Source organism: Parasteatoda tepidariorum, chromosome 3 (genome assembly GCF_982258835.1).
Source record: "Parasteatoda tepidariorum strain Cologne lab strain chromosome 3, Ptep-v5.0, whole genome shotgun sequence".
Classification (NCBI taxonomy): domain Eukaryota; kingdom Metazoa; phylum Arthropoda; class Arachnida; order Araneae; family Theridiidae; genus Parasteatoda; species Parasteatoda tepidariorum.
Window position 1 is genome coordinate 49,605,232 of NC_141757.1, and position 11,044 is coordinate 49,616,275.

General features: G+C 27.7%; 1 protein-coding gene across 2 annotated transcripts; it reads left to right on the plus strand.

Moving 5' to 3' along the window:
* The first annotated feature begins 1,838 nt into the window (after nucleotides 1-1,838).
* On the plus strand, nucleotides 1,839-10,551 carry LOC139426954 (uncharacterized). 2 transcript variants are annotated; one of them, XM_071187173.1, is made up of 3 exons: nucleotides 1,839-1,996; nucleotides 3,769-4,018; nucleotides 10,334-10,551. In XM_071187173.1, the coding sequence occupies exons 1-3, from the start codon at nucleotides 1,925-1,927 to the stop codon at nucleotides 10,501-10,503; spliced, it is 492 nt and encodes a 163-aa protein (XP_071043274.1). In that variant the 5' UTR covers nucleotides 1,839-1,924; the 3' UTR covers nucleotides 10,504-10,551. The 2 variants fall into 2 exon arrangements, with proteins under 2 accessions (XP_071043274.1, XP_071043277.1); XM_071187176.1 differs by lacking the exon at nucleotides 10,334-10,551 and adding an exon at nucleotides 7,698-7,907.
* The last annotated feature ends 493 nt before the right edge of the window (nucleotides 10,552-11,044 follow it).

Sequence of the window (11,044 nt, forward strand, 5' to 3'; positions counted from 1 at the left end):
CAGAAATTAAAATTTAAAGCCGAATAATTTACATAAGCACACTATTCTTTGTTTTTGATTTAAATATGCTTACATTCCATCTATCGAGAGAGCGAAGCAGCCCAAAAGAAGCAAATCCTTCTAGAAAATTATTGCCCTCTGAGCATAATTCCTAGCTTTTATCAAACTTTGAACTGCGCAGGTTTTCATCCAGCAACTCGCTAAATAAATAAGTAAAAAATAAAAGAGCCCCCATTGTTATTTGAAGTAGGTAACAGAGGACTTTCCGTACAAATTTCTCCAAGGGCTCAATGCTTGAAAGGAAAACTTACTGCAATAACCAAAAAGTAAAACTAATTTAAATTACATCTCAGTGTGGGAAGCTGCAGTATAATAAAATTGCATCATTTTTGGTAATATTATTTTGCAAATAAACTTATTTAACAGCATTTAAATTGACCAAACCTGTTATATTAGTAGAACTATTTAAGTTTTTCATTAAGTTCATCATTTTCTTTAATCATTTCTTTCATCATTTTCTTAAGTTTCATTAAGTTCATCATTTTCTTTATTATTCTTAATTGAATTAATAATTTTATTTATAATCGTCCTTTTCTTTGTTTTAGTTCAATAATACTTATGTTGTTGTCGTTTGTTTATGAAGAATGTCGTTTGTCAGTGAAGACAAAAATAAACTTTTCGTCGTAAATAACGATTTATTTTAAATATTTTAAAGTCTCAATAATTTTCTTTGCACTTAAATGTATTTAAATTTTGAATAAAATACATATTTATATGAGTAATATGTACTATTTTTCATTTAATCTAAAACATAAATTGTGAAAACGATAACATAGATTTTGGTTTTTTTCTGCTTGTAGTAGAGTTTATTATATAAGGGGAGAGAAATAAATAACAGTAAATAAAAACTTAGCATCCAGCTATTTAACCTTAATGTAATCGAGCTGATCTAAATAAAAATATAACAGAGACACTATTAATATCAGAGATTGTAAACTATTCATGTCAACAGAATGAAAATTAACTGTTTCCGTTAAGTGTTGCTAGAGTGCACTGTAGGTAGTTGGGCCAGGATGAACTTCAAGAAACTCGTCGTGATGACGTCGGAGTGGATCGTCCTTAAGTATCATAGTTTATGGTTCTATGGTAATTACCAGAATTGGGTACTTGCGACTCGGAAAGACAATCACTGATACACAGACACGTGACCTACGACCTCAGCGCCAGCTGATCGGTTATAAATAAGATGAGACGTAAAAATCGAGCTATGTTTCTCCAGATAAGTTGAAATGTTAATTAATGTGAAGTTAATTAAATACAACGTCGTATCGCACATCGAATTTGTTAAAATATAATTCTTTCTCGTCTACGTTTTTTACTTAAACTTATTATTTGTTTAATTAGTTTAATGTTGCCGTGATATATTTTTGTTTCATGTACTTGGCAACTTCGATGCACTATCAGTTTGTTTATGTTCTACCAGGATTCTTGCCTTTCTCTGTGTTAAATAAGAAAAATAAAGTGAAAGAGAACTGATACTTGATTGGCTTGGCTTACTTGAAATAAAATGGCAAAAACAGCTGCTAACGTAAACAAATGCCATGTTTCACCAACCAGTCAGGATCGAGATACCCGCACTACGTCACTAGCAGCTATCCCATTTTACTAAAAAAAAACAATTTCAGAGAAAAAAAAGTTGTTGTAGGTTGAAAAGCAACTGCCTATGTATAAGATAAATTTTTGATGCATTTGTTTTGAAAAGTTTGCATAAGTAATAACTATCTAATAATAAATCTTCCGCGAGATTCATGCTAAATTAAAAATCAAATGTTCGTTGTGATACTAATAAATAAATAAAAATTGAGAATTTCAAAATTAAGAGAAAATTTTTAAGTTGTTAAAGTAAAAATTCTAATTTTTAATAATGGCAAGAGAAAAAATGTTTGATTCTACCTTTCAAAAAGTATTTACTGAAGCCATAGTAAAAGAAAATAAAGTATGGTTTTCTTAATTACGAGAATTAATAAATTAAATCATACGCAGACTTTTTTTTGTCTCATTTAATCTTCTTATCTAATTTATTTCTAATTTCCTTTCAAAAAAGTTTCAATTTATTCTGATTGTTTATTAACTAATATTCGTCTATTAAAGATTACTTTCTCATAGGGCTAATAAAAATAACTTCGTATTTACTTTCTAATTCTATATTTTCTAAAAGTATAAATATCTATAGCATTGCAATGTAAGTTTGATAAGTGTTTATTCAGTTTAATTTATAACTTTCTAATCATTTTAATAGCTCTTGACGAAAATTAGTGTTATGAAACCAGCATCTAATTAATTTAAACTCTCCCAAGTTCATTATAATTGGAATAATTATATTGAGCAAATAAGAGCAATTAAATATTTGCGTGATATTTATACACTCATATGAAAAGGTATAATTTACTATCCTTTACCTAGTGTATAATCATAATTTAATAATAAATAGCTGGGAAAAGCTAAAAATAAATTCATTGTTTCTGTTTTCGAAGTCAATATTATATTGTTATTAGTGTTTTACAATGTAACACTGAGGAATTATATTACTAATAGATTTGCTTTTATCATAGAATTAAAGTAAATATTCTAGATTAAACTGATATATTCAACAAGTAAAAGTAATAACCGCATGTTTAGTTAAGTAGAATCTAAATGCTAATCTTTAATTGACCATTAATGTGTCTCTTAGTGCAAATAAACAGTTTGACTTATCAAATGCTTAGTAAATAGATGGGGTTTGTCCTTAAATCTCTGTGCGTCAATTTAGGCATGCATTTTGCAACTTAAATATAAATTATTTTCATGTGTTCAAAATGTATCCGTAGTTTTATGAATTTGTAAAGCATGCAAAATAAAGAAAGCAATTACATTAATAGCTTTTGATCTAACGCACTGTAAACAATTCTGCATCAAATCACTGTTAAAATACCAGAGTTTTTCTGCATTATCCGCAAAATCCATTTAACCGTCTAATTCAATTTTACCGTACCCTAATTTTTACAGTTATATTTAAATAATTAGAGTGATCCATTGATTCTACGGTTATTAGTATTACTGTGAAAATTACAGTATATCAGTTTTTTTCCCGTAACATTGTTCCGGTAAAATAGATTTTACGATGAAAAGTACTAGCAATCAGGGTGCCGGTACTCCAAACCGTATTTTGAATTGAAATTTTTTCAGTGTATTTCCCACTGTGAGAAACAGCTTTGGTCCAAAATCAATCTCAGTATCATTAAAGCTTCTTGAATAAAAAATTTGATCTGAAAATTTTTTAATGACTTGAACTAACTTAAACATGCTATATAAATTTAGTTCCCAGGTTAGCTTCAATGAAACCTGTGCAAGCTAACCAGTTTATGGGAGAGTAATTCCTTAGTCAAAATTAAGGCTTAATTTATAGATAAGATTAGACAAAGGCTTAATTAGGTTAGCTTGCACAAGGTTTAATTTCCTAGATTAGCTTATACAAGGCTTAACTTATTTATTTATTTTAATAATTTGGTGCTTGATCATTAAGATAAGCTTAGAGAGATAATCAACTTATCAAGGGAAAACACAACATGTTTTACTGTATCTACTATAAAAATTTTGATATAAGATATTTTCTCCGTTTTATTTACTCAGTTCTTATATTGTTAGAGATAACTAAAATCCCGTTAAGAGAAAGGTAGAATTATTTATTGTAAATTTTGTTTCATAAATCATAAATCGGTATCTTTTTAGATTAGAGAGCGACAGCACTTAGAAGAACCATATACTTTTCCGCATTGGCTGAAAGTTACGTGGGATGACATTTCCATCGATAGTTCAGATGATGACGAAGATTCCAGTTTGCAAAACTATAAATCATGCACAGGAGATGTGAACAAACCACATAGACCTTGCGGTGATCTTTTAGGAGAAGCACATAATTTCAGTCATTCGGCAACCAATTACCATGAACTGGATCCTGTCAATGATACGATTGGAAAAAGTAGGATTTACATATTATTTATTTTTAAATAAATTTCTAAACTAAGATTTCCGAAATAAATTATTTTCTTCATCGAAAATGAAAATATTGGTCTAAATTTAAAAGCGTAACATATTCGAGTTTCTCAATAAACTTTCAATAAATATATTTTACATTTGACTGTAATATTACCAGCTGTGCAAACATTTAAATATTAATATAAATTCGATTCCTGCCTCTGTCTCTTCCTAATTTATCTGCAATATTCAACCGCAACTGCATTGTGCTTTATTATGTTATATTATGAAAGATACCCTGCTTCGTTACCTCACCATCTCCCAGGTCTTTTTTAGTAGTTTTTTTCTAATCACTTTGCAATTTGAACTTGCTTTGTTAGCTCATTGGATATTGTAATATTTTAGTCTAGTTTTGCATGATTTTTTAAAAATTAAAGTTTTAAAAATGCGCAACATGCACATCCCATATTACCTTCGATATGCACATTTTATAACCAACTATACTTTGATTTATATACATTCTATACTCCTCATACATTGATTCGTGAATATTTCATTCAATTTATATGCATTATGATTTGATACTAATACCAATTGATTTTTTTTTCATTTCTAGACTAATTGGAAGTTATATTTGAAATAGTGTATTAAATTTTCTATATGCATATTTCTAAATGTTTCCGTTTGAAGAAATGTCTTCTGTTTGGAGAAATAGCACATTTAGTCAATCTTTAACTCGTTAAATTTATAAAAATTTGAGAAAAGGCAAGAAGAAGTAGGAGAAAACAAGTAGTATTAGAGAAAGTAAAAATGGAAAAACAGTTTAGGTTTTAAATAATAGTTTAAGTTTAATAGGATAAGTTAGTTCCATCAATTTAAGCAGATTATTCCGAAGAATACTAAAAATAACTCAATACAAGCCATTGTAAGTTTTAAAGTTTGGAGAAATAGTAACAGAACTGAAGAGTTTAACCCTAAAAAGACATATCATCTTTCTTTTTGGCAGTTTTTCTGACTATTCTCTGTTGATTCTGTTCTTTAGTATTCTGAAATAAAATTCTAATTTTTTCTCTATCTCTTTCTATCAATCTTGCTTTAATTATTTTGTAACCTGCATATCATTAAAAGTAAAACTGAGCTTTGAATCATTATGAAACCTGCATGCAGTAATAAGAATAATTAAAAAAAAAATATTTGTTTAAAAACGTGACCAATTCGTTTTAAACTCCTTTTTTTCACCCAGTTTACAGCTCAGTATTTTTAAACTCTTTGTTATCAACGCAGGCGAGAAAATAAATTTTATCGGTCTTGTGACAACATAAATACGCATAAGCATTTCAAATAATCCAAAGGGTCTCCTCTCCATTGTCCTTGCGCTGGCCAACACCTGGTGCTTCCCTTTCAAATTGAAACACAATTTAAGCTCTTTCATTGGACACTAATTTCGTTCCTGTCGAAATTTTTATGAAATAGGGATACATCCTTTAAAAGAAAGTTTTAATAAATCTGTACGTGACTATAAAGATATAAACATCTAAATGATTCTACGTTTATGTGTTTGGGGACAATACAGTATTAAGACGAAGTGTCATGCCGACTTGTAAAGAGTCAAAAAAATTAAAATGCCATTAAAAATATATCAAATTTCGTTATAGTAAAACAACGCAATTCAACAAACAGTCAAACAACAAAGTTAGGAAAGATCTAGAATTACCTTTTAGCAAAATATGAGTTTAATATGAAATAATTTGAGTTTAAAAATATCACGATAACCCTCACAAGCATTAAGGAGTTTTTGAGGTTGTTCTTAGGTTTACAGGTGTAAAAACACACCGGAGTTAGAAAATTAGGCTATGTTTCATACTAAATATAACATCATCAATGAACTTCAATTTAAAAAACCTCATTTGAAATCGAGTGAAATTATTCACACTTCAAATGTATTTAATTGCCTTAAGTGCGGAAAAAATAACATGTTCATTTCAAAAAGAACCTCTCTCAGCTGGTTTCCCTGAGGTATATTTCCTTCAACGTCAAAACAACGTCGAAAGTGTAAATAAAACAACTTCATATACCTTGATAATAAGCCTTGGAAGGTTGGTCTTTTAAGGTTGTTTTTGAAGTCAACTTCAAATCAACCTTATCACCTCATAACAACCTCACTAAAAACCTCAAAAGCACTTTAAATTTCAGTAAGGGAAAATGTAAGTTTTGTTTCTTGCCGTTGTTATAAATTGTGGTTAATTTTTAGAACTTTGTTTTATCACAGCTTGCTATTCTAAGTGCATTTATTGATGAATCTTGGAACTAATTTTGAAATGTTATGAAAATTTAAGCAGGGCACAACATACTATTCATTTTACCATATTACCATTCAACTTACCTACTCCTTTAGTTTTCCTTGAAATGATGTTTCAAATCTCCGGTCGCAAAATATTTCAAAAAATCCCTTCAAAAGCTTTTTACGCTATAAAAGAAAGGCGAATAATACCTTGATATGAATTCCAAATTTCCTACTATAATAATAAAATGACCGTTACTTTGGTTTGAAATACGAATTCTTATGTGTGTTAGAAATGGTGCACAGATGTTGTCTAGAATAGTGAGATTATGATAAAACTTTCTCTTTCCTTATCGACCATGGATTTTTAAAAAAAATATTTTTTTCTATTTATTATAGAGTTTTATAGGACTGAGTTAGATTTTAGTTTTTAAATATAATGTCAATTTCATCCATACATTGTTTTAAGGAAGTTTGTTTTGCAAATATAAGAGTGTTGTGTAATAATCAATTATTCTATTACAAAAAAAAACATTTTTTTCAATCATACATGAACAGAGAGAGCACCGGATGTGCAAAGAGCGACTGACGATTTGAAACTTGATTTCAAGAAAAATGCTTCAAAATGTTTAATAACAATGTTTCAAAATTAGTTACAAATTTTTTCAATAAATTGCACTGATAACAGCAAGGGAAGATAAAACGATATCAACAAACACTGTTAAAATTTTCATTCTAAAATTATGGGGAAATAACTGGCAGCGGTCTGTTCATCCGATTAATCGTAAAGTTTAAGTTAAAGAACATTTTTTTTCCTTCATGGTTTTGAAACCATACACAAAAATTATGGTTATAAAACCAGGAATACCAAACTAGACCGTTTTTTCGACCATTTGCAACTAGCATTTTTCAAAAACGTAATTTTTTTTTTTTTACTAGACATAGGAACTTATCTTTTCCTTAGGCAATGGAGACTGGAAATTCTTCATGTGTTGAAGGGAATGGAGGAAATATTGTAGTGTTAATACTAGGACTCGAACTCCAGTTCTGCCGGTCATGAGATTAACAGATAAGCCAGCTCAGCTATGATATGTGAGCATTTGCAAGGAACTAAGTAGCTTCATTAGGTCGTTCTAGTAGGTGCGATAAAATTCCGGTTGTTAAACCGTATTAGGGGAAGGCAGTTGATGAACAGTTTTTCTCAAACCTAACAGCTTGATTATCATTTTATTTATGGCTATTTGACTGTTTTGATTAAATATGGTAAAATAACCATTCAATAAATTGTTATTTACCAATTTTTTTCCGAGAAATTTCTAACGGTGAAGTAGCCACCACTTATAACAAGAGCAAGACACAATTTAAAAAAGTAAATTCTTAAAAATATCTGTTATTATTTCAGCTGAAATTGTCGAATCTGCAGTAGAGGAAACTATGTTACATACTGTTTTCACTCAATAGCGACATCTTCTGTAAAACCCTGTAATAAATATTAAAGTTTTATTAAAGTATCCAAAAATGTTTCCCGCGCAAAAGAAACATCAATTTTTATGTGTTTCTATTATTAAGGGATTTTTAAATTCAATAGAAATAATAAAGAAAGCTATGGAGCTATTTTAATTTGTTGATTTTGTAATTTATTTATTTATTTTTAGGCTTATTCATTTAATGGGATAAATAGTAAAGTTTAGTGTCAAAAGTAAATTGAAGTTAAGCAGTTATTTGTTTACTTTTTAAAATCATCAGTAATTTTTGTGTAATACAGGAGGATTATTAAATAAATTTTATTGCAGTTAAGTACTCAAATTTAGAAATAAATATTAACTGACAACCCTTTCAAAATTTTAGTTTTATTTCAAACCTCAAAAATAAATAGTTTATGTAATTTGAAATTAGTTTGTATAATTATTTGTTCAATTGTAAAAATATTCATATAACATATTTTAACTATAAACTAAAATCTATAAACTAGTTAACTAGTTATGAATTAAAAGTCCATTTTAGAATATTAGATACGATTAATTCATTTTTATTTTGAAATTTATCTCATATTAATTAATATTCATTTTAATATCTTATACAATAAGTTTAGAACTACATTATTATTTCAAAATCAGTTTGCTTGCTACTAAAGCCTTGCTTCCTTTAAAAATCCCCAATTAAAATATGAAATAAGTTGTTTTAAGAACCTTTTGATTCGTTTTAATGAGTCTCAGAATTTTTCTATTTCAAGAGTTCTTCAAATCCGCTTTATTAACTGTTTGGAATTTGTCTTAAAATAATTGTACGGTTTTAATATATTAAGAATAGCTTTTGTTTCAGACAGTTTAGAATATAAGAATTCATTTCAAATGCGCATATTAAATTAAACGTTTACGATTACTGTGAACAAAAGCATGTGTGTTTGTCGAAGTTGCTTTACTTTGAGATTTCCAATAAAATTAATGAGACACTACTTTGTTTTTTAAAAAAAAGAAAGACGTGCTCTGTTAAGCATTTTTGACAACTTTGAAAAAGCTTATTGTTAATATTTAAAATCTAATTTCACAATTGTTAAAAGTTTATTAAAAGTTTAATCAATTCAAGTTTAAAAGTATCAAGCGCATTTAATTAGTTAAAATACCCTATTATTTAGATATTCTCTGAGTGGGAATTAAATTAGCTCACTTTATAATTCAATGTCGAAATAATTTCCCCATATTTTTAGCTAAGACCGCAAACTTCAAGTTGGGAATTTTTTTTCTTTTTAGTTTCTGCCAAAACTATAAATAATTAACTACTAAGAAAAAAAATTTTATTTCTATTCTATGAGAATGACAGAAATCAATATAAAATTAGTCACGAAGTGTTGAGAAATTCCGGATCAAATTAAGGTAAAAAATACCTGTACCTTAAAATCCATTTTCACCGGAGCATGTTACAGAACCAAAAATATCAAGCACCATAGTTTTTTCAGAAATAATTGACAGTAATAATTAATAACTAAAATCACTTAATCTATTTTTAATTGAATAAATAATACTATAAAATATAAAAACTAAGGTATAATATTTTACTGTAAAAACTGGATTTTACTGAAAATTGATGTTAAGGGTGATGCAACTGTGTTTTATAACGTAACGACTGATCATATTATGATCATTTCTTAATGTACATTTTCTAGTATTTTTAACCATTCTGTAATCATTTGAATTATTTTATAATCATTATTAATTATTTTTAAATAATTTTTTATTGTTCATAATTATTTTGTTTCTGATCATTTTATATCCACACGGTTGATGCTGGTATTTTATACTGTAACTTCATACCGGATTTTTTTACAGTGCTTGAACATTCATTTCCTTAATCAATTTTTACCGATATGAATCAGTGTGATATTAATATATACTGTCGTATATTATATAATTTAATTTCTAGAATAACTACAGTACTTTAAGTTTAGAGAGTACAATTTTTAAAAACTTTACGAAAATTTATTTGAAATAATTTAAAAGAGTTTGTTGTTTGTACCCACTTATAATCATCTATAAAACAAAAGTAAATCAATCTTCTAATTGAGTCAAACAAATAAAAACATTTTCTTAATTGACTAAAAAATATTGCTATGTTTAGATTTAAAAGCTTAATTTCGAGTAACTAAACAATAATACTATTTGTTATTATTTATCATATATATGTAATTAATTTACAAAATGTAAGGAATAATTGAAAAAAAAAACTACTGTTTTTCAGCATGTTATATTTTCTGCACATGATTGCACTTCGATTGAGTTTTTAGTAATTTATACTCCAAATATCTTTCAGCCAAATAGTAAATTTGAAGCAATTTGTAAAGATAAGGAAAAGAAGTATTCTAATAACTTAAAAGAAGCTGATAAAGAAGTCAAGTGATTTAAAAGACTAATTAAAGAAAAAGTCTTGAAAACGTTCCATAAAAATTCAAATTTTTATGCTACAGTTTATTTAAAAACAATGAATAATTATGTCTAGAAGATGTAATTTTAATGAACCTTTTTGATCTTTTTTTCTGTTTAGATATGAATGAAAATGACCTAAAGGCAGTATCAAATTTTGAAAATAGATGGGTGAAATACACATTTCCCTTGTGCGATTTTTGTGACTTTGGTTGGACTTACAGTTCAAGGAAACTTGTTATCTGTCCGAAGCATGGACATTTGAGGAAACGATATATATTTGTAAAATAAAGTTATTAATTATTTGACTTATTTTTCCATGAATAAATGTAAAATTGTCTGAAATTCCAATGAGCTCATTTTCCGACACTGTAAGAAATTCCAGATCAAATTACAGGATAAAGTCCCGGGACTTTTGGGGAATCATCCATGAAATCCATTTTCTTATCCAATTTATTTTTAACGTAAAATATAGTTACTGTAAAATACAGTTGTTTATTAAGTGTGATTCAGAGATTTTACGGTAATTGATACTGCAAAAACAACAGTATGTCAGATTTTTGATACCCAAAAATATATTTTATAATTTTCCAATAAATTTCTACTTCTGACTATAAAAAATTCCGAAGCAAATTACGGTATAAAGTACCTGCTCACTTTGGGGGCATCATCCGCAAAATTCATTTTCACAGTAAAAATTATACCATTACTTCAGTTAGAGTGAATCAGGGATTTTACGGTAATTAATACTGTAAAAATTACGGTATATCGGATTTTTTGTTACGTAACATGTTAGGGTAAAAAATGTATTTCACGCTCAAAAGTACTGACA

Bases quoted from the DNA above. Each gene is read 5' to 3' on its own strand.
- LOC139426954 (XM_071187173.1), top strand. From the start codon at position 1,925: ATGGCAAGAGAAAAAATGTTTGATTCTACCTTTCAAAAAGTATTTACT. The intron at 1,997-3,768 runs GTATGGTTTTCT...GTATCTTTTTAG, and splicing joins CCATAGTAAAAGAAAATAAA to ATTAGAGAGCGACAGCACTT. The intron at 4,019-10,333 runs GTAGGATTTACA...TTTTCTGTTTAG, and splicing joins CAATGATACGATTGGAAAAA to ATATGAATGAAAATGACCTA.